Source organism: Mercenaria mercenaria, chromosome 16 (assembly GCF_021730395.1).
Source record: "Mercenaria mercenaria strain notata chromosome 16, MADL_Memer_1, whole genome shotgun sequence".
Taxonomy (NCBI): domain Eukaryota; kingdom Metazoa; phylum Mollusca; class Bivalvia; order Venerida; family Veneridae; genus Mercenaria; species Mercenaria mercenaria.
The window spans coordinates 73702689-73728049 of NC_069376.1; the positions used below are offsets into that span (position 1 = coordinate 73702689).

At 33.8% G+C, this 25361-nt stretch overlaps 2 protein-coding genes across 2 annotated transcripts in view; one reads left to right on the top strand and one right to left on the bottom strand.

The window, feature by feature from the left end:
* Nucleotides 1-13752, bottom strand: part of LOC128549797 (uncharacterized) — a 57539-nt gene extending 43787 nt beyond the window's left edge. The window contains exon 1 of the mRNA XM_053527448.1: nt 13555-13752. The gene's annotated coding sequence lies outside the window, so the exon portion shown is untranslated. The remainder of the gene's footprint in view (nt 1-13554) is intronic.
* Nucleotides 1-25361, top strand: part of LOC123541111 (uncharacterized) — a 166188-nt gene that overhangs the window by 136884 nt on the left and 3943 nt on the right. The window contains exon 2 of the mRNA XM_053526038.1: nt 25216-25267. Within this exon, the coding sequence (XP_053382013.1) occupies nt 25216-25267 (52 nt within the window). The remainder of the gene's footprint in view (nt 1-25215; nt 25268-25361) is intronic.

Here is a 25361-nt window from a genome sequence, read left to right on the forward strand (position 1 = left end):
TTAATGTGTTTCTTGATTATTAGACCTAAAGTGTGAGGTTGTTCACTGTTCAAGGTTTCTGACCATTCTAACCTGTTCCCATTTTCAGCGTGCCTTTTGTCCGTAGAGGTTTTATGTTATGTATATGTTATATTGTATTGTGGTGTGCATGGTATACCGACTCCACGTTTAGATATGAATTAATTTTTGATATTATTAAACATTTTAATTTGAACATTTGGTAAATTTCGTTAATTCGGGACCAAAGGGTAAACAACGACTAAGCCGTTTTAATTGCCCGTTTTCACCAACGACGTAAGACGAATCCAAAGCTAGGCGTAAACAGGCGTAACCTGGTTATACCAATGAGTACAAGTTGTAAACAATACATATTTCTAAATAGAAATCAATGTATTTTGTAGGAATGTGTTTTGTATAAATAATTTATCTGAAAAATTTTAAAGCCGTATTTTTATAAAAAAGACGAATACACAACCATGAACTGAAAAATCTGAAACTAATTTGGTCATTAAAATATATCGGAGTTGAAACAAAAAGTCTTTTTTGTTTTATTGTTTAACCACGAGAGTAGTCTCAAAATTCAAATTTCATATTTTTTCTTTGTAATTGCACTTCTAACGTACTAGAACTAAAATACTGGTCTCCTGTCACAACTTTGCATTTGTTGGGGAAAATTTTTGTGAGACTAAATACTAAAACAGCGAAAACTATTTGACACAGCGAGGTTTATTTTTTCATGAATGTACCCTTTAAGGTATATCCGCCATTGAAAATCGTTTTCGGAATGTGTTGTAATTGTCAAGTTTTTAACTCTGTATCCGGGATCATTAATTTTTTGTTCACTTCATTGAAAACAGAATCCGGGATCATTAACTCTTTTTGTTCACTTTACTGAAAACAGAATCCGGGATCATTTAACTCTTTTTGTTCATTTCATTGAAAACAGAAATTTTGTAAACGCATCTACCCACTCGGTTGCAAACGACCTTTAAAAACATATTTTATTTTGTTTTCCCCCATACAAATCACATATTTTACTGACGTATGAATTAAGAAATATTATATATTTAGGATAAACGCTGAATAGAATCTCTATTTTAAAAAATGCGTCTACCGGATGAAATTTTATTAATTTTAATTCTTATTTACCAGTTTCTATACCCTAAGTGTCTTGCAAACTATTCAAAGCCTGCAATAGCTGTATATGTTTTGGATCTGAGTATACATGAATGAGATGTTGATATAAATTAAAACAAATATATGCTGTAACCCCGGTTGAATGAAATATTTTAGAAGAACCCTTTGCAAGCAAAAAAAATAATACCGGGACTCGATTTAATTAAGTCTAATAATGGGATTTTATTGAAATATATAACACCCCTCATGCACCCTTATACTGGCTTAATCGGAGTTTACATTGAATGGAACCCGCAACACTGAAAGTACGCCCACCTTGCGCAACCAAGCGGGACATAAAACATATTTGGTTTTAAATAAATTCTGACATGAAGTAGAAATGTTGTGCACAACCCTCATGCAAATGTGTAGTGAATAGTTTCTTTGTAATAGGGTCTAATATATTGTTCCCCAAATTTGCAATAATTATCTTCTTGAAACAAACTAGCAGACATTTTATGTGCCCAGTTTTTAAATTATTATTGGGATAGTTACAAAATTAGCCAATAACAAATAGTAAAGATATAAAAACAGTAAGTCTTGGTTTAATTCTTTAACATTTAAAGATTACATACATTATGTTAGTAACAATAAAAGAAACTTATTTGTCAATAAATAAAAATTTTATGGCACTGTGAGGAATTTTTCCCTATTCTGTTAGTAAGTTTAAGGTTAGGAATGACCTCAAAATGGAAAACTTGGAGAGATAATGTGTGCAGTGTAAGAAGCATCTATGCAATAATTATTCCAGATATGTATTTGTCTGTCAAGCAACAACTTAAAATAAAAGATGTTCTTAACATAATTGGTTATTTAAATGAAATGTTTAAATTCTTTATTAACCCGAACAAAATACTCTTAAAGTAAAAGGGTATGAGTCTGCCTGACCTAGCTGCACGTTTTTTTGTATCATAAATTGTTACTTGAAACCTTGAAAACATAATATAAAGATGGTAATGGGACAAAGGGTGCCTTTATATACGTTAGACCAATCTGAGATGTCGCCATTAAATGTAACATAGGATCCAAGGTCCTTATCTCACTTGATCCATTTAAGCTTGGTTGAACCGTAATTTTCACACAAATGATTCGTCACACGTGTGAAAATTTGTACGAATTCCCCACACACTGCGTGACAAATACGTACGAAATTTTCACAAGTAGGTATTGTGAAATTTTCGAGCCCCATTTTTAACCACCTCTTAGTACCAACGAAATTTTCACAAATATGTCACACATGTGTGAGGAATTCGTAAACTTTTTCACCAATGTGACGAATTTGTGTGTGAAAATTACGGATCAACAGAGGGTCAGAATAGCAGAATAGCAGAACAACTCCAGCAGAATAGCGAATAACTCCAGCAGAATAGCAGAACGACAAATTTCAAGGGCATATTTGGGGGGAGAGGGAAACAAAGGGCAAATTTATTTGTTTATTTATTTATTAGCAACCCTACTTGGTCGCAAAGAATTGCAAGAAGTATTATAAAATTTAAAATTTTATGTATTTAAAATATTTATTTTATCATATTAATTACCCCCAACAATAAATCTGATTTTTTTCCCTGAAAATTTTTAATCGGATTTTTTTCCAGCTTTTAAAATGGGATTTTTTTATTTAAACGCTGAATTCGTCTCAAACCAGCAAAATTACTTGTACAACAGAAAACTTAGTTAAAAAATACCATTTATTCTTGATAAAAATTCGGAAAAAAAACCCGCAAGCCCAAATTTGGGGAAAAAATTTCCCACTGGATTTTCAAAAAACTCCGTCGGACACCATATATCCAATCGAATTTTCGATCGGACAAAATTTTTTAATTGATTTTTTTTTTTTGTACATAAATAATTTTGAAATATTACAAAACTCATTCATTTATTGTCATGGTCCATAAACTACCATCCAAACATAAATAGAAGTTTCTAAGTCACTTAGAAATGGTAGTGAAGTTTGCCAAAATCCTGGTTTTGCAAAAATTTCCTGGTGGCTGTTAATAAACTGAAGTGGCGCCAACTGCTTTTCGGCGCCATCAAAATGTTAAAAGGCATTCTGAACTGGCTGATCGTAAAATTGGTAACATCACCGGAAATTGAAGATAAAAAAACCGCATGATGCGGTTTATAAAAAGAACGTGCATACAGGTTCAAATGTATAAAAAGCGCATCTTGGGGTTTAAAATGCAAGATGCGGTTTCTAAACCGCAAGATGCGGTTTTGAGAATTTTGAACCAGTTCGTACACAATAATTAAAATGGTGTATGCGGAAAGCACCTGTTACATAACATATATATGAGTAAGTCAGTCGAGGGATTTAATTTGATTTGATTGGTTTAACGCCATTTTTAAACAGTATTTCAGTTATGTCAAGTGGGTAGTTTACCCAACAAGCGTTCATGGACAGATCCACTACTTGTACCCATCCTCCGTAAGAAACTGTCATCTTCCCTACATGAAGTGATACGGTCGGTTGCAGGGATCGATCCCATGCCCCTTAATCAGTGAGAGATTTGATTTTAAGTCAGCGACTCTAAGCTATCGAGGTAATTAATTTGAATAAGATAGCACGTAACCTTAAATCAGGAAGAATAACAGTGATAAAGCATTTATTTTTATCCGACAAAAGGCTAACGAAAACTTTATTTTCTTAGAAAAAGACTTTTGCGATATTTGCAAAATAAAATTTCAGGTTTGTATATGTGGAAACAAGAATCAAATATCGGGGAATCGTTCATTCAACCTCCGCATTTATACGCAGTCCCTGTTTTGGCATGAAAATCGTTTTTTTCTTGCCTGAGAAAATCGCAGTTGGTATTAACAAAGAATTATAGAAACAGCATTTTTGGTTTTCCAATATATTTTCGTATAAGAAATTTTTGTTTCTATCTTATTTTAGAAAACCCCGGCTTCACTAGTACGTTTGCTTTACACAGTTAATCTTTCAGAATTTGTGGGGTCATAGGTTCGGATTCCCCCACTAGGAAAATCTTTTTCCCCCCCAATTTTTTGACGATTTCCTTTTGAAACTGAACACGATTTTATTGCAAGCAATACTTACTAGAGTTTCAATCACGAAAAGGTATATATAGTATAATTACAAAGGTAGGAGAATGGAAACTGAAGGAAACAGCTGAATTTTTCCCCCATACAAAGTATATTAGTTTTTCTATCAATTTTTTTCATGTAGTAATGCTCGTGTAAAATCATTTGATCAAGGAAGAGTGAAATGAATCATTCTAGGTATTTTAAATGCATTTGATATTGTTTTTTTTTATCTAAACTTTTATGTCCTAAGTATTTTTATGATTATGATATATTTGTGTTTCCCAGAAAAAAGAAGTATTTCAATGCTATTAATACCAGTAAAGCATATGTATGCCACTGTCAAAACTAAAATAAATGTACTTGCACCCATAATAAATACAGCGTTAGTGTGTCATCGAATAGGAAAATGTTTTATTTTGTGGTCAGTTACATGAATAAAGTATGAAATAATCAAGAAATAATATATCTCATCCAGTGATTTGTCGTTGAATAAATCATTGCTTGGAGTTCAGATGCGAAGGAATTATATCACGAGGGCGTAGCCCGAGTGATATAATAATACGCATCTGAACGACAAGCAATGATTTATTCAAGAGCAAATCACTAAATGAGATATATTATTTCGATTCTAACACGTTATAAAGGATTTTAAAGTACATCCTTAATGACATGCATTAAATATTTGCGCGTTTTCAATCGGTTTCTTTTCCAGCGCGCCGCTATGCCGCTTGACGCCATGACGTAATAATTGTGACGTCAGAGCAGTGATTTGTTGTATGATAATTCACAGCTTTCTTCCTTCTTTGTTTAATAGGAAAATGAATCGGATCGTGTTAGAATCTTATATATAACAATAAATAATGTCGTTATGTATTTGAAAGCTTTCTATTCAATAAAAATCCCTTTTTGTCACAGCCCCGGCAAATAATAATTTATGTAGTGTAACGACATAAAGTTATTTATATTTGCTAAGTCAGTATTATATTATTCAGGGTAGTACCGAGCAGGCGGCTTTAAGTCCTTTTACCTATAAGATGACATTAGTAAAAATTGAAATCTGGCCAGATGATGGTGGAAATGGGCTACTTTGATTAGAATTTGATAGAAAATGACAAAATTATTGCAATTTTGTTGAAAATGAGGATAAAACCCAAAAATATCACATTTTCACTGTTTTGAGTGTATTTTTTTCAAAAACTTCCTATTTATAGCCTACTGATTGCTAATTTCTGGCCATCAGAGGTAAAGTGAACATATTTAACAGTTTAAATGTGTAGTTTGTATGCAGATCAGAGTAGAAAATGTCAAAACAGGGCAAAACAAGGCTGCATTTAGGGTAACTGCTTCAAAATTATGTCGCGACAGCTATTTTTGACAAAATCTGACGCTTTGTCCTATGGTACTGAAAATGCGATAAAACCTTAGAAACTGTTGATATCAAGCTAAAACCTTGTATTTTTTCATGTATTTAGGTTTCTTGTACATTTCAAATGAAAGTGGCACAGTGTCAGAGAAAAAAGTTTTTCTTATAGGCATACAGACACTAAATAGAAAAATGGCGCGAAAAAAAAATGGTAGTCGCATAATGGCGGATACAAATAGTTCTCAGTTTTTTTGCTCTGTAGAGCTATTTTCCTTATTTTCTTTGCAATTTTTTTGCTAAAATCACATGACAGATCTATGCTTGACATGTAGGTAGCATTTTCATAATGAAATAACAACATGTCAAAATTTTTTCATTGAAACTTAGATCATACACCACCAGTGTTATTTGGGGTCTCATTTTTTAGCTGATTTTGCAGTTTGTGTGTTTGACTGAAATTATTTTTCTTGCATCAAACATGACCCCCACTTTTCTTTTGATTTTTATTTAGCATTGACAAAACTCTTCAAGAAAATGTAGGTTACAGACATTTAAAATGGGTCCTGATGTGTGCTGCGGCCATTGGAAATAGGTCAGTTTTATACAGAATAAAGAACAATAACTATTTAGTGAGCATCCCCCTCCCCCACCCTCTGGACAATTTTGAAATTCAGCCTTCATTTTCTGCATTCCGGGGCATTTTAGGAGCATTTAAGTACACTTTTTTCCCCACTACAATACTATATAAAGTATACCCCTTATGTTCCATTTTTATGAGCTCACCTGTTGAATTGGGAAAAATGATAAAATTTAGTTTCCTTTAAGGTTATTATTTCGAAAAAACAACATTTTCTTTCCTTCTTCTCTTTCTTCCCTATTTTTAGGATTTTCCAGGGGGAAGGGGGGGGGTGGGTCCGGACCCCCGGTCACCCCTCTGGACCCGCGCGTAAAATGAATATATATTGATAGATCATAAATAAACTATATTTTTTGAGTGATGCTCCTGAATATTATAATATTTTCAATTCAATATTTCTATTATCAAACATTTAATTAACATGGCAATAACAGCGAAAATTTGAAACGATAAGCCGGACAAGATATTCGGAAACACTGATATATAATATCGTCGTGTGAAGGTTAAAACATATATAATTGGTAATTCATTAATTATCAACATTATTATTTCACCCATGAGCTTAAAATGACGAAAACATGTTTTAGATCGGTGATAATGATTTAAACCTTGGTGTGTATGTACTACGAGTTGTATACAGGTCAACTGGGGAACTGCAGAAAATTGCGAAGGATACACACTCTGATAAAATTCTAATTGTGTGTGAGATATGTGTATGACTAGAACCTACAAACCGGGGAATAAATTTATATCGCTCGGAATAGGCTCAAATTTCGAGAGATGACTAATTTTAAGGTCAGGATTAACGTGGCATTGTTAGATTGAACTGGGGAATTCCCCAGTTCGTGGCGTATCCCCGGTTTGTTGGTGTGTATTCATACGAAATTACCCAGTTGGCTATGTTTACACACACACACACACACACACACACACACACACACACTCTCTCTCTCTCTCTCTCTCTTTAATGTATGTTCTCTGAAATTAACAAATAACTGGCTCAACTGAGACACCATAGTTTAAAGTAAATTCAGTTGATTCACCACGAGGTTCAAAATGCACGGGAGTCTCGTGATAGTACATGCCTTTAATTTCACATGGTTAAAGTGTAAACAAATAGTTAAATTTGCTTCGTTTTATTTCTCACGGAAAAGATCGGACGGTTTTTGATATTGGAATAATTTTAGAACATATATGCATTTAAAGTTGAAAGTTGATCGTTTTCTACAGGATGTAAAACTGAAACAAGTAAGCACTTTTACTTTTTCAGCAATGTCCCCCAGGTGAATTTTGACACTGTTTACAAAGAGAAACCAGTTTTGTGTCATCCTGAAATGCGTTGTTCGGCTGAAACTTATAGTTCCCGGAAAAGTTCTAAAAAGGTTTATTTTGGGGATTTTTGTTTATTTATGTATTCAACACAATGTGCAATATTTCCAGTTTTTGAAAATGATTGAAATTGAACTTTATTTTAGAAAAAGTTCCGATCTTTCAATAATGTTTTACCAGCATCCTTCTTACAAATTTTAAGTGAAACGCCTTTCTTGTCCAAAGGTGGTGTGTAAAGCGAAAAACTATCATTACACATTGCGTTTATTCTTTAAATGTAAAGGATCGGTAACAGATTAAGGAGATCGGGCAGTGCTAAACTATACTAAATGGATATCTCTAACCATGAATAAGGAGGCATATATATTTCAGTAAGGGAATCTGGGGTAAAAGAACAATCATATATTTAATTCCTTGAAATAAACATGGCGGCGAAATATTTTAGAAAAACTGTGCACGTGTTTTGCGCATTAGAATGTTTAACGACATTTTCTTGAAAAAATAACGCTCGTGTGCACTATTTTGGCATTTCTTTGATTTGAAAATAAATATTTTATAGCAATTTAGGTTGCATACGATACCGAAATTTTGCACCAAAAATGTTCACTCATTTTCTTCCAAAGCACTGTGGAGATATAGTTCAGCGTAGCTTTCATGCTCGCAAGTTTACCTACAGATATATCTTTTCAACTTTTATCATATATTTTTTGTGTCCTTGCATTTCGAAAGCTGTTTCGAGGATTCTGATTTTTCACATGAATTTCTAATTTCATTTGCGGAAGTACCTTAATGCGTGACGTCACGGCGATCTCTCCTATAAAAGATAGAGAATATTAGGTTACTGTCTGATAAATTTAAATTTACTAGGCGAGTTGAAGAATTTTTCGTAGACGAGTGTAATAAATTTAAATATTTTCAGACAGTAATCTGATATTCTGTTTATCCTACCTGCTCAGAAAATTGGGAAAATGTCGTTGGAAAGAGCAACAGCGTGCAGACTTGACGTCATATAATATGACGTTTGCAAGTGTAAAATAGAAAAAGTGGAAACTCCACAGGTCGCTCAACACAACAAAAACGAAAATGTTGCAGGCTCGGTTTGATTGAGCCTGTTCATGGACGGTAGTGGAAATGCATGCTACCGTCCACGCCCTCTAGCCCCGGGTTGAGCAGAACTCAACATTTACACATGCTTAAAGTACAGAAAAAACAATTTAGAGACATCCGCAGATGTGTTCATACGGCGGTGCACATGGAACCTTCAATGCTACACAAGTGTGTAATTCCATGAAAAGCGGCGCATGGTCCCTAATTCAGTTTGTGGAAAATTGAAAAAATGCAATAGCGTTTTTGTTTCTGGATAAAAACTTTTGATTTTACTACTTATTTTCTTAGTTAGAACATTTTCAATACAATGATAACAGTTTCAATGAAAAATTCGGAAAAAAAATGTTTTCAAAATTTCCAGCTGAAGTGCTGTAAAAGTGAAAAATAGCAATAACTTTGTTGTTTCAGGATAAAAACATTTGATTTGACCACTCATTTTCTAAGTTCAGACATTTCCAATACAATGGTGATGATTTAAATGCAAAATTTTGATTAAATAAATGATTTCAAAAGTTCCCGCAACAGTGATATCTTGACTGACTAGATAAAGCAAAGTTTATTACGCAGGCCGGTTTTGTGCTATATCTTGTATGAAGGTAGGATAAAATAATCTCCCACTAAGAGATAAAATGTCGGCTTATTATTAAGTTTTATTCAAACAGAATACCGACATGTTTAGAAAAAGAAGATTCAATTACAAGTTGCTATGGGCATAATAAAACATTTCTGATCTTATACACTGTTCAAGTATCACATAAGAGATCATTCGTGTTCGACACAAAGAATCTTAAAGATTAAACATTCTATAATGTTTGAAAATACTTTTTAAAGAAATGTGTGACAGGCTCGGTAATAAAACGGCACTTGTCATATTTACATTGTCACCAACCGAATAATCTAAAAGTATAAAATGAAATAGGAAAAATTAAGTAAATACGTACAATAATTTAGTTGCATGAAATTTAAGTTAGCCTTGGATTCAAAATGGAAATAAAAACGATCATTAATGAGGTAGGCTACCTTGTTACCAGTGTAAATTCAAATTAGTCGAACCCCAGCAATATTTGTATTTCGTGTAATTTAATGTTTTAACTGCTTCAATCTCAATTTCGTTTATCTTTGTCCCTTCAAGTACAGTTTGTATCCAGGTTTGAACTACATGACCCTCCAAAGGTATTTTATATTGAAAGAAGAAGGAAAATACGGATATTTAACACTTTTCAGTGTATTTTGGTTTCATTGTTATCCGCACAAGTCTGCATAATTGATAATTTTACTAGTATACGAGTTAGCTTCCTAATTTAAGCTTAAAATGATATGTTGCAGGGCTCGTGTTTTCATGGTAACGCAGTTTCTCTCATTTAAAAACGGTGTTTCCCACGGCTTCAGTGCCATTCTGTTAATGACCAACATGGAATATTTGGGTATTATTATTAGCAAAATACCAAGCACTTTACATGGTACCCTATTTTTCTTAAAGTGTAAAGTAACCATGGCAACAGAGATGTTTGAAATAGCTTATATCTTGCTTTTTATCGTAATTTCTTATTTAAAATATTAAATAAAAGGCTAACCCTAACCTTAACCCTAAACCTATTGTTAATGTATCTTTAAAACATCTAACTACTAACGTTAGTAATATTTTCGATTTGTTTGCATTTACTAAAACAAACTTCACAGCTTAAAACACTTACAGCAGTACCCCTTGTCTGACATTTTTATGGAAATTTCGTTCTGCATGCTGCTATTATTCTCATGTATATTGTTGAAATGCAAATAAAAAGCCGAAGCTGTGTTCCTTAAACAGACCAGTGTCAACGCTTTTTGAATTTTACATTTAGATATATAGGTCACGGGATTCGTTTCTATAGTAACACCAATTTAACCCAAAAAAACACAATTTTCTTCTGAAATTTGAACAATTTTAGAGCTTAGTAATAGTATATAAGTAACAAATTATCAACAGAAACTGAAAAAATAGGTATTATAAATCAAACTGTCCAGTTTTTATTTGAAAATGGCCGTAAAAAGTAACATTTCACCCAACTATATTCCCAATAACATCAGTTACCATCATTCATTTTCTTACATTCTACTTAACATTTCAATATAACTACATAAAAAGCAAAATATTGATCATTATTTAGAGCGAGACTCATAAAAAATAATTCAGCAAATAATGGTTGTTTGAAAATAGTTCGAATAAAGAAAATGCACAGAATTATGCACTTTCAAAATAAAAAGTATAAATTTTGCGCGTTTCTGCGGCAATTTATTCATCATTTCTGCATAATTAAACCATAAAGCATCAGATTGGAGACAGGTTCATGATTTATTTTTCAGAAGAATGGATATACAAATACATTTAGTTTGTCGTAAACGTCGTCGTCAATCGTTACAATAGCTTTCGGTTGGGCATGCGCGCTCAGACAAATATTAAGGTAACCTACCTCCTTAATTAGTACTGACGAGAAACAAACAAGGCTAGATTAAATATACCTAGGGATGACATTTTTATAGCTCTGAGAAGTTATTGTTTTTTTATAAAAAAAAAAACAAAAAGGAGCGCTTTTATATGACCCATTCAATTAAACCTGTCAATTATGCAATTTTAAATATACCCTGCTGCCAATAAAAATATAAAACAGAACAGACAGGGATATTTTTCATACCTGGTGAAACTCTGATATTTGTGTGCAATGTACATGTGTTTACAAATCCAAATTTTAAAGGCTTCAGCAACACAGTTTATTACGTTTATCATTAGGAGTGAAAAAAAAAAAGATTGTCTGTTTTCGGTATCCCGACTTGCCCTCAATTTTTGGCTCGACCCTAAATGTTTTATGGCGTTTGAGAATATTTTTTTCAACTTTTTAACATCTTTATGCTTTAAACATGGTCAGTTATGTTAGAAATCAACTTACTGATGCTTTAAAGGCATAACCCCCTTATTTGTATTCATTTTGACACAAAAATAATTTCCAAAAAGTCTCACTTAATAAAACAAAATTTAAAATAAAATCCGACCTACCTACCCTATTTTTTAGCATGTTACTGGAAACAAAGAACTTTTTAAGCCTTAGTTTCACACACGCGCACATACAATTGGTTGTACCTACTTCGACATAGGACAAAACTCTTTCAGATGTTTTGATCAATTTGACGAACTGGTACTGAAGTGATATAGATAATACCAGTTAATCTCTGTGGAAGCCATTCACTCAGAATTGTATTGTATGTTGAAAAACTGAAACACAAAGCTGCATGAACAAAAACAACTGTTGGAGGACAACGCGCTTGACTATTAGAAAATATTTTCTTATAGAAAACTGAAACATTGACAAACGAAATGAGAACGGCTTGTTTCAAAAAAAGAGAGCATTTGATTGGGTAAATGTGTGTACAGGGAAGAGAGGAAAAATGAAATATCAAAGTGGTTAGAAGAAGGGAAACAGATTTCTAAGTTTTAGCTTGTAATGGGGTGCAGCTAAAAGAGACCTGTGTTTGACAGAATGTAGTAATTTATGTATGATAAGAAAAAGACTTGCAAACAACTTTTAGGACTTTGATGCGAAATGTATCCAAAGTGACATTGACCTGTCTAAAAGATTAGTCCAATCTGGGGTTCATGGAACTGAGGTCATTGCTTTTTTGCATAATAGTACGGAACTATATTTGCAGTTATTGATGATTTTACTTTGAATCTTGGTTTAAACATGTTTTATTTTGCAATATTTTTACATGATTACAAATATACAATAAAGGATTGGATAGGAAGCTTTATAGGCTTAAGGTTGTCCTCACCCTATTACAACAATGTGCATACATAGTTCATGGCAATATAAAACTTCAGTTGCATTGGAAAAAAATACAAACGTTTACTAACGAGTATAACAAAGTTGTAAAGTAACTATCTATAAAGATATCCGTAGTTGGAGATACTAGTATAAAAAGAAAGAAAAAGAAACAGAAACAGTAAGAAACTGACAACAAAACTAGAGGCAATTACATGTTGGAGTTACTATCACTTAACACAGTTAAAAGGGTTTGATATGCTATTTTCACGTAAGCTATTCTGATATGTTTACTTCTTGTAGATCAAAATCTTTAGGATTTAACAACACTAAGCAGCAGTAAATATTTCTACGTTGGATTCATCTGATAGGGCAGGATTACCTTGTAAGATAACATTTAATGTTGGAGTACAAAACTGGGATATGATATTGAACAATTGTATTCTTAAGTGAGAATACCTCAGGCATATGAAAAAAAATAGTGATAAGGCGTTTCTACATCCCTGCAGTCACAATTTGGAGACTCAATAATGTTTTAGCATAGAGCTCAGAAGATGGAGAGCTGCATTGCGTACGTAGCCTTGTATGAAGTATTTGAGATTTTCTTACTCCTGTCGAAAGTACTTTGGAACAGTAGGAATGTCATTATTCAACATACGCTTAAAGGACGCTAGAGAACAAGCATTACGTATTTCATCTAGAAGGGCATTGAAGTCCTTTATGACTGATGGAAGTAATGAATTGTAATAAAATGTTGTATATATGAATGTAGTCTGAATATTTTCAGCATTTCTAAGAGGGTACCTGAGGGTACTTTGGATCTTGCATAATATATACACAATTCGTGAAAAACTTTATTTACAAATATGTAGGGAATCGGTTTTTTTTTCTTTTCTTTTTTCTTTCTTTTTTTGTATTTTAGTACACTGTACTTTCTATACCTTTTTCTATTCTAGCGAAAATTTTGACTATAGCAGTCGCCCATATGGGTAACCAGTGACGAATGTGAATAAACTACTAACAATTCATACAATATACCCTTCATTTTTCCCTTTAACGAAAACTCTGTGACAATTAAAAGGTAAAATTAAGAAAGACCTACTTACGCTAATTAGTAGACAGATTCGTGCTTAAATAAATCACAAAAGATAAATGGTATTCCTTATATCACACTATCCAAACGTCAAAAGCCATGATTTATTACAATGTTAAGAAAATTAGGGCTTGGAAAATTACTTCTTTATTTCTCAAAACGTCCGCCGCCTATGTGTTGTATAGAGCGATTTACTACCAATTTATATGTCTTAGTAATAAGGGACAAACTCAACAGTATTTTTAATCGATTGAAATTGATAATTTAATTTTTTGGCAATCCTTAAACCTTGTGAGTTGATTCGATATATTGCTGTAAAATATACGATTTGACGAAAAGGGAAGTTTAACATTTTAGATATGGTTTCGTACTTGGATTCAGTGTTGTTATAATTTCTGGTCCTTTGGATTTGGAGTCCATTCAACATGTGTGTAATAGAGTTCCGCTTAAGCCGGAGCTAGTGGGTGTGAGAGGTGTTGCACATTTCATTAGCTCTCATGAACAGACTCAGTCAAACCGAGACTGCTATTATTCTTCTCGGTTGCATTCTTTGCTTCCAAAGGGTCTTTTTACAGATGTTATTTTCTAATGCTACCGCTCATTGATAAAACAAAGCTAGTGACGATGAATGCAAATCAAACTAACAAAAATAAATCCAACAACTGTGTAAATAAATGCAGAAAGTTTACTCTTCTTAAAGATTGCTGCACCCTAGTATAAAGTTTGATATAAGACAAAGTTTATTATGATAACTTGTACACATACTGGTACATCGTTATATACAAACAAAATTATAAATGTATATCGTATAAGTCAGTGAACTAGACACACGTAGTAGGAAAATATATACAGACAAATATACCGGGCATGGTATTATTTCGTGAATATTATGGAATCGTCAAGTTAAGACCAGACAAATTGGATGAATTGTGTGTGTATACATTTCTATACATTTTATACACTCGATGAAAAACAATATTGACTTTAAGTGGAGAATGAAGCAGTTTTAAATAAAAATACACAGATACTATGGATTCAATACCAACTATAAGTGGAGCATGAAACAGTTATTAGTGATAAAAGTATGGATTACTACATTTAAGTAGTCGTTACTAGGGAAAGCAACCCGTGGATGAAATTTATACTAGTTTCTTAATTAGTATAATATAAAAACAAATATTTAACCCTTTCAGCATGGTTTCAAAGGAAAGACCTTTTAACCTTTAAAGCGTCCTGTGAACGCATCGCACATCGTATGAATAATTGATCAATACGAGAAAATAATTAATGCATTATGTAAGTAAGTTCGTTTCTTGCAATATTTGCTGTAATGACAAAGATTCTTCGATAAAACGTATAAATAGCAAGCGTCCTGCTTCTTACTAAAGGCAAAGTAATTATGATAAACATTTAGAGTACGACTTTTTCTCTGAAGCTACTCAAAATAACTGGACAGATATCATTTAGCACGGTATAGACGTCACTAATGGCAAAGTAATTATGATAAACAGTAGGGACAAATTAAAGCTTGGTTTTATACACGTGTTAACTCGAGAGCTATTGAAAATACACGGCAGTTTTGGCCTTTGTAACTGCGACTGAACCTCAGGAGCTACTCTAAATAACAGGACAATTGTGTCCATTTAGATTACGACTTTTTCTCTGAAGCTGGATTTTTCATTAAATCAAGGGCAATAACTCTAAGGGAAATTGACCAATCAAAACAAAAATTGACGGGCATCATCGCAGTATGTTGGTGCATGTTAATTTTAAGTTTCTACCTGATAATTACTGAGAAATGGCTGCGGACGGACATTTTTGGGCATTTTTCATTAAATCAAGGGCAATAACTCTAAGGGAAATTGACTAATCAAAACGAAACTTGACGGGCATCATTGCAGTATCTTGGTTCATGTTTTTTTTTTTCAAGTTTCATGAAATTCTACCTGCTAGATACTGAGAAATGGCTGCGGACGGACATTTTTTGTCATTGTTCATTAAATCAAGGACAATAACCTTAAGGGAAATTGACCAAAAAAAAAAAAACTTGACGGGCATCATCGCAGTATGTTGGTTCATGTTTATTTCAAGTTTCATGAAATTCTACCTGATAATTACTGAGAAATGGCTGCGGACGGACTCACGGAGGCACTGACGGACGGACAACGCTATTTCAATACCCCTCCCGATTTCTTCGGCGGGGGGATAATTATATGCGAAATACAAAATGGTTAAGGAGTACACAAAGGGGTGGAGGTGTTGGAGGAAGTGGAAAAAAGCAAGGAGGGAAAGCCACGCTCCAAAAATATCGCAGTCTCCCTACACTGCAAGCCACAGCAGAGCAAACACGGACGTACACGAGACAAATACACATATTGAGAGAGACAGACAGACAGACAGACAGGGAGAAAGAGACAGAGCAATTAAACAGACAAAAAATGATAAAACAAGAAGATTCTGAACATGTTACGGCTAATGTGAAAATAGTATTTTATCCGAATATAGTAAAAAGAGAGGATAGATAAACAGGAGTGGGCAATTGGGCAAGGGAAATGAAGAAACACCATTAACAAACAAGACAATATATGTAAGAAATTACGAAAGGACAACAAAAAAAACTTGCACTTACCCTATTTTCATCCGGTTATACACGACAGTGTAAATAAAATAACTCCCCTTCTGAGAAAGACTCTAACAATACTGACAAAACACCAAATTATATAAAGTAAAACATATGAATTATATAAGATTCAATCCAATCTATGGTATAGTTCACCAATATACTCAAAAACTTCTCTGAGATCGGAGCACCAATAGCCTACCTTTCAATGGTATGACTAAGCAAGTTCCAAGACAAAATTCCACTCTCTTCGTCCGTTTTTAGGATTTAGAAGAAAAGCGTCAAAGTGTCTTACATTTAATTAGTCATCGCACAATCAAACAGGAAAGCGTAGCGATTAAAGTGTATAGGGGTAAATTACCAAACATGCACTTCGCATTGTATCCTCTTATGATAAACTTACTTATACATTTTACAAACATTTTATTAAATAAGCATTATGCAATTAAATTCACTAATGAAAGATGGCTGTATAATGTTTATAGTATGAACACATACAATCTAATGTCAGAATGTAACGGTTACATTGTATGTTTGGGAAGTACAGACTGAAAAAGTTCGCTCGAACTCACATTGCTCAAACTCTTTATCTGGCCCCGTAGGAATATCTTTTAATAACATATTGTTTTACCTTGGATGACTCGAACGCGGATGACTGAAACTCAAGGTCTAGATCTCTGACGAGTGTATGGTAGTGTCGGATCTTGCGTATGTCCATCACTTTAAAGTTTTACTTAATCAGCTGACAAGGACAATATGCATGCATTGACAACAGACGTTCCTACCGTAGCTGGAAGCAAATTTTCCCTTGATGCCAATGTATACTTCTGTCTTCCGTTATTTTAACTAACTTTGCAACGAGTACTGCAGTATATAGTACAAATAAAATTAAGGATCTTTTAAAAGGTGTTCACGTTCTTAAATGAATCAAGATAACATCTATTTTCTGCCAAGAACGGCTCCAGATACTGGCCGAGTTTGTTTTGTTTTTTTTGTATCGTTTTTGGCCGAACTAATTATTCTGTCAAATTAACCCTTAGCCTGCTGGTGGCAAGTGATTCTGCCTTTGCTACCAGTGCAGTCTGATCATTGTCTGCACTGTTCGCTATTCAGTCTTAGAATTTTCAGTGAACACTCCTTTGAATCATAAGTGGTACTGCCCAAACTGAATGATGGACAGTCCATTGTAAAAATGTAGGTAAAGGTTAAAGGCATCTGATATCTGCCCCGAAAACTCGGCCAAAACAAAACAATTTCCACTATATCTTCGTATGATGTCGGCATAAAGCATCTTATTGCGGCTAATATTACTAAGTAAATTAATAATTGTCTATAATCTCAATGTTTGTCATAAAGATGACAAATGGCGATAATTGAAATATTTTGAAATGATTAATATATATGTCTGCAAGCTGTTTATTTCATAAAAGTTAGTGAAGGTATAAACGTCATTACACCGTATTTGAAAAGTTTATTAACATGACCAAATTTGCTACAATGTGCTATTTAGTTATGTGGCGTACGTCAGTATTACAACCTTTTAATGAAAAGAACTGGTTGTTGAAAGTGTATTTGAAATTAACATAAATTGTAAATGAAAAATAATATAACCCGCCCCCATTACAAAATAAGGCTTTGTCAACACACGTATCCACATTAAACATTTCAAGATGATTGATCATGTTTTCCTGACAAGTTCTTATTGAAAACTGATGTTTCTTATTGTAAATCCAACGACCCTCGAGTGACATGGATACATTTCTCCTGAACAGATATCCATGGGCCCGTCGGGTTCGCCCGAACGAAGTTGGTATGTCACTCATATATCATATCATCTATAAACGACATCCACAAAAAGAAACACCCCCCCCCCCCATGCCAGATGACTCTCTGGCTGTTAATGACAACTAGTGGTTCATGCACTGATAATATAATAATAATATTGTTTATGTAAAAATACGAAAAAAGCAGGTACCTTGATAGTTTCTCTCCGTTCCTTATAGTATATTTCTCGATTCAAAATATGTTAGTTTACCGTAAGAACATAACGTTAGGCTACAAGCGATAAAACTAAAGTGGAACTTTGTTATTGTGCGTAACGCAAAACATCATGACGTCACTTCTGCGTACGGACGTTAATTTCCCGCGCTCTGCTATAACAAAGAGTGCTACAAAGAAAGTATTTATAGCTGTTATTTGTAAAATACGGTATGCAAAAAAATAATCTGCCAGAATAAAATGCTAAAATGTATACGATATGCAAGAAAAAATATCAGTCATGTGCTTACGAATCGGATGGAAATATCCGCCCCTCGACCACCTGCGCATGGGCGGTAATTCGGCAAGCCTCATTACCGCCCAGTGCGCAGGTGCCCTCGGGACGGATATTTCTATCCGATTCGTAAACACATGACAGATATTATTATTCTTGCACACCGGACTGGCGTTTCCGGTGATTTTACCCATGCCGGCAAAACCCATCTGGCACCCCCATGCCAGATGACTCTCGTGCTGCTAGTGACAACTATTGGTCCATGCACTAATAATATATTGTTTATGTAAAATACGAAAAAAGCAGGTACCTTGATAGTTTCTCTCCGTTCCTTATAGTATATTTCTCTATTCAAAATACGTTAGTTTACCATAAAAACATAACGTTACGCTACAAAGGACAAAACTAAAGTGGAACTTTGTTACTGTGCGTAACGCAAAACATCATGACGTCACTTCTGCTTACGGACGTTATTTTCCCGCGCTTTGTGTTCATTCTCCGCTATAAGAAAGAGTGCTAAAAAGGAACGATTTCTACCTTTTGTAAAATACGGTATGCAAGAAAAAAGTCTGCCAGAATAAAATGCTAACATGTATACGATATGCAAGAAAAAATATCAGTCATGTGTTTACGAATCGGATGGAAATATCCGTCCCTCGGCCACCTGCGCATGCGCATCCGATTCGTAAACACATGACAGATATTATTAATCTACAAAAACAGATATTTCCTTTCCCATTTGTCAAAAATTGTAAACAGCTTAGACAATTGACCGTTTTAGAGCAACCACCTGTCTTCGACATACACATTTTATTCTCGCCGATGGTATTCGCTCTGCAATGATTAACCACCTCGATAGCCTAGTGGTAGGGTAATCACTTGGAGTGCAGGAAGCCGTGAATTCTATCTCCAGCGGTTTTATAGTAAACACTTAAAAATACATTTTCCTGATAGAAATCAAGAATTACAAATTACGAGTTCATTATATATATATTTGGCATGTGATTGCATAAGAGCAAAAACAAAACTAAGGGTATGGAGTACGGTCCTTCGCTTTAAACCTTAAGTGGTTTTCTTCCTGATGTGTCGCCTAGCAACCGGTGGCTTCTATAAATTAACTTTGATATACTTACTCATTAATAGTACAAAAACATGACAATGGCTTGACAGAACAAATAAAGAAACTTGCTAACATGTCTTTGTATTTAATAGCATAATGCATGAAGAATAATAAATTAAAATAAATCTTAATTATTTACATATAAATACAATTGATAAGCAGATCAAAGATACTTGTTAATGATAATTATGTACATATAAATATGTTTAATTACATTATGCAATAACAAAGGTTTTACATATTAATGAGTATACTATAGTTGATGCCATACGTATGTAAACATGAATGACATTAACGTATCATAGATAATATTATCGAAATTCTATTGATACACTTATCTCACATGCTAAAAGTGAGCATAACATTTAAAACAATATCAGCATAATTAATCATAATGTAATCTGGATTACTTCTTAGTTTCTATGACAACATCAATGTACAATTCAGTTTCAACACTAGCATGTTCCAATAAGATAATCGCATGTTAAATAGTCTTTTCAAAGTAACTTTCAGCTTCGGTTAACTAAATTTTAACATGTAAGCCGTTTACTGCAGTTCTAACATTTTTTGCTACACAAAGCTAGGTAACTACTTTGAAAAAGGTCAATTGGTATGGCAAATGAAGCCTTATCCCTGAATTTTCAATCTGTCATTCTTTTTGAAGAGCTTTGTCTTAACTGGAGCACTAATCTGGTTTGATCCCCAAACTGTTATATAAACACGTGCGTGGTCGATAGTACAACTCCCTCACCAGTCCAGCTCAAATACATTCAGGTATTAGCATTGGCAGTCTGACAAACAATACAGTGAAAGTGTGAGAGTTGTAAGCATAATGAGGGTCTTATTATCAAAACAACATTAAAAATATTATTGTTCGTAATTTGTGATACGCAAACACGTGACTATACTTGTGAATATCGTGCAAGAAATTCCTTGTGTTCCTGCCTATTGAACTTCCGCTGGAACAAGCTGTTTACACACGTTGAACGTATCGTTTAACGTCAGGATATGAGGTTTTGATTTTCAAAATTTGTGGACGTCCTTTACTCAGTTTTACCCAAGATCCGAACTTTAAATGAAATGCGATACAAAGGCGATTATACATCCCGTATACAATGGGAAGGCAGTTTATAAACCTAGGAAAATTAAACAAAATGCTGATTTTAATCAGCTGTGTTTAAAATATGTTACCGAATTTATCAAAATAGGACAAAATGCAACAATTGTAAAGCACAATATATGTTTGGTAATTGAACCCTCACAATTAGTCGCTACGATAAAAGGTGGGAGAGAGCGGAGTTTTGTCATACAACTTAGCTGCTCATGCCCTTGCCTTAAAAGTTATCGTCTTGGTGCTCCGACTTCTGGCAAGTTATTGCGTATATTGCTGTACTGATACCATTATTTGACCCTATTTATATATGTTTAACTTTTTAAGTCTTATATTTGGTCACAGATGTTACAGCTTATCTCGGTGATGATTTATTTTCTTTAAACTGTCTTGTCTAACTGGTTGAAGGTAGAGTAAGTATCATGTTGGCATGCCCAAAACACTTTTAATGCCCTACGTTTCCTTTTCATAAGCTACTGCCAGTTCCAAAGCGGCAGTGCTCCTACTTTAAACTTGTTTTGTTTCTTTTCTATTTATATGTTATGTACAGGTCTGTTTTCAATATTTCTACATACGAGGTAAATGTCACCATGTCATGAGTTTGGTTCCGACGCCATTGCACGTATTCCTGCTATTCCGGAAATGACACATTTGTCGCATGACGTTATAGCGGTACACTAATAGCTAGAGGCGAATATGTTAACCCTGCAAGTTAACTGAAGAGCAATGTTAAATTAGCAGATTATTGCAGACTTAATGGTGGAAGTTTGCAATTTTCTGATAACGGAAAACTTGTAACACTATCAAAGAAACTGTTATTGGATATACCTACACCTGTTACTGAGCATGTATCAGGCAGCAAGTAAACACTCTAAGAAAAACGTTTAGGTCAGGCTGCTGGTGAGTGAGTCAATATTATTGTCTGTCTGATCATAATAGTATATGTAAGTAGAACTTGGCCAATAAGCTGGTGACCAGTCATGTACCAGACATTCAGTCCGTCGTTGAAAGAATCCCATTTATTAATAGCTTTCCGGACAATCCAATCCAAATATATAAACCTCAGCTGGTTCTTATTGATCTTTTGGGGGTTTAACGTCACACCGACACTATTATAGGTCATATATTGTGACAATCCGTCTTTTGAAAGTGGAGGAAGTCCCCAGGTATCCATCTGTGCATTATTTTATTACGGTCGAGCACCTTCCGTAAGCCAGCTGGGTAGCTTCCTCGCATGAAGAATTCAACGCCCCGGGCGAGGCTTGAACCCAAATCGATGACGGGCAAGGGATTCCACGACTTCAACCACTTGGCCACGGAGGCATCCTGTTCTTAATAAAATTCCTGTCTGTGTTATCGACGTGATGCTCATGTACTTGTACAAAAGCGTAAACAAATAGAAGTAAAACGCAAACCAGTTTGTTGTTGACATACTGTCCAATGTCTGGATCTGGTTGTGTTTGCTCTGCCCAATGCTTCAAAAGTCTACACTTAGCTTTTATTTTTTGTCGAAGTCTTAAACGTTTAAATCGCAGTCTTCACATTTTAAAAAAATGTGAGATATGTTGAAACGTATATATATTCCTCTGAATTTTGTTCGAAGCGCAATTTATAAAAAGTAGAAGCAAAGACAAAAGTCTACTATGTTCCTTCATTTGTCTGTTTTATCCTTGTATGTTTGCATTGTGTGTACGTGTGTGGTGTGCGTGTGGTGATCGTGTGCGCATTTTGGGGAGGCTGCGTTCTTGGAACGTGGCTTTCCCTGTTGGATATTCTTCCTTGTTTTTTCTAGTAGGACTAACCAGAAATTCATGCAAAAAATAAAACAGACAATTCAGCAAAACAAACTGGGGGTAAACACCTTGATACGACTCCGCACAGGATTACTACGTGTAGCAAAAAAATGCACTAGTTGTGTTGCAAAAAGATCTTTTGACAAGTTGATTTTTTTTCTGATTTCGTATTTCGACTTGAAGTAATTTAAAAAATCTTGAATTATGCATCTGCCTTGTTTAAAACCTATGTCTGTTTGTTTTAATGTTGATTGTCTTAACCCATTATGCTAAGCTAATATTTTAGATGGCTGACATTTTCCTTTCTTCGGATGCTGTAATTACTTGAGAAAATGTACGACATCGTCTGCTCACTGAAGTAGTTTTGATCTTCTGTTATTGCCGATTTTTGTCTTGCTTCGGGCTGAACTGAACATTTTTGTTCCAAGTGTGAGATTCAATGATTAGCTGATGGTTTCTTTCCGTTATTTCATTAAGGATGCCTTAACAAAATTACACATTTTTTCTCTCTTTGTTACTATATTTAGTCAGACGACATTGCAATAACACTGCAGCTCTCTTAAATCCATTTAATATTACTTTGTTTGAACGTTGCCTCAGACTTTCTAAGAACTCTTATTGACAAAATACAGCGATAAGATATTTATGAATGACTTAACCCTTATCATGCTGGACATGATTGATTTTGCCTTTGCGACCAGCGTAGATCATGATAAGCCTGCACATCCGTGCAGTCTGCTCATGATCTGCACTGTTCGCCATTCAGTCAGTATCTTTTGGGTATGCACTCATTTTAACAGTTAACGATACTGTCCAAATTGAAAGATGGACAAGTTCATTATAGAAAATTAGCTGGGTAAGGGTTAAAGAATTTCTGTTTGATCGATGGTTTGTAAGTAATAGTTCCCAGAATCAATGTTGTTCTTTAATTTATGTAGTAGTAATAGAACAAACTTATTTTCCTATGATAAATAAATAAGTGTTTTACTGTTGTTTTATAGTGTTTCCTTTGACATAAGTAAGAATGAAAAATCAAATGCTTAATCATACAAGTATGTATAAGTGTAAAAATGATAGTTGACAAAGAATTAAATAACGCAACATACGTTTACAATTTGATATTTGAAAAGTCTAGAATAATGCATTGACGGAATCTTTATGTTGAATTAATCAACAATCGTTTTTCAAGCCTGAAGATTTTTTATAATAAGCCGGGTAAACGACACTACTGACAGCACGCGTTCCTCGTAAGAACAGTTAATGCGCACATAATATATCTGACAGAAAGAAACACCAGCAAATACATTTACACAGTTGGGCACATAAAAAAACAGTTGGCAAAAAAAAACACACCACTGGAGACTTTAATATAGGATTATATCATGTTCGTTCTAGTGTTCATGCATGACATTGTATGAATCCTACCAAATAACATACACATGTAAACAAAGCCCCGAAGGGCTTGATGTAAAATATGTATGTTAAAGGCAGAGCTAACACATGCATGAACAACAGAAACAAATCTTATGATTTCAAGTAAGCATGTTTCCTCACTGATTTGTACGTCATAACTGATATTGCTCTCCGCATAAAAAAAATAGAGTAAACGAAAACACCTTTTATTAAAATTTTAAATCAAAACCAGTATTAGTGGATAGGAAATGACCTTATAAAATAACTTCTGAAATTCAGAAATAAGAATGTTATCGCTGTTTTTCGAACATTACTACTATTGGTGTCGACATTCATAAATTTAATGAAACGCTGACATATGCGCAATGATCGATACGTGACCAATGGAATTGCTTGAATTCATAAATAAAATTAATAAAACATTATTGCGGCATTATCAGATATACTGTCGGGTGAATCCTAATATGAATACAGTTAATGTGATTTGACATATTTCTGTATTATCTAACCCATTTGTTCCAATGTTTCAATACAGTTTCGACTTTATTTTCTTAAACAAAATGACAACCATAAATAGGTGTATAATATAAACTTGACAAGCTCAGGCAAGTTCAGACATACTAAAAAAAGGGAGGAGGCAACTCTATCAAGCATTTTGACTGAATTATGGCCCCTTTTCGACTAAGAATATGCTTATTGTAATGTTAAAGTTTTACTCATAGCTTATATTATACTATCAGGCACTGAGAATAGTCGAGCACGTTGTCCGTTGACAGCTCTTGTTTTTTTTTATTCTGTATTTTATGTGTATTTTAATTCTAGGTGTTTTATTAACATTTTTAAATGGACTGATAGGTTTTATGTATGTATTGTATCTTGTAGCTCTGTATAGAGCGGCTGTATACTTTTTATTTGTTAAATAATTGATTATGTTCTATGTATATGATGTATACAGATGAGACGTAAATAAAAGAAATTAACTTTTAAACTACTATAAAATAATACAAAATTGCTGCAGTGTTTCAGTAGATCTATATTCAAAACAAAATACAGAACAGAAGTATGGGGGATTAATTTGTCCTACTTTTCTATAGCGTTCATAATTAAGTTTGTTTAGATTTTTTCATTAGCCTTATTCTATAAATAGTTTTTGACTAGTGTACAGAATAATGTTCGTTCTATTAAAAAGTAAATGGTTGCAACGCCAACGTTCAACTTTCGGTCTGAAATCTGAATAGTGTAAATAGTACAAATGTACTTAGTTTTTCGTGTGTTTTCCGTGTGTAAATAACATGTAGTATGTAGATACAAATAAAAGTAATAATGGTATTTTATTAATTTTCAGCCATCAAACTCGATATCAGAGGAACACGAACTTACAGAGGACCAACGACGAGGTATGTTAAACATTTATTTGGCTGTTGGAATTTCGTTTATATATCACGCTTTGCTTCGGCAGGGAACTGTTAATAAAATGCAAAAATGTTTTAA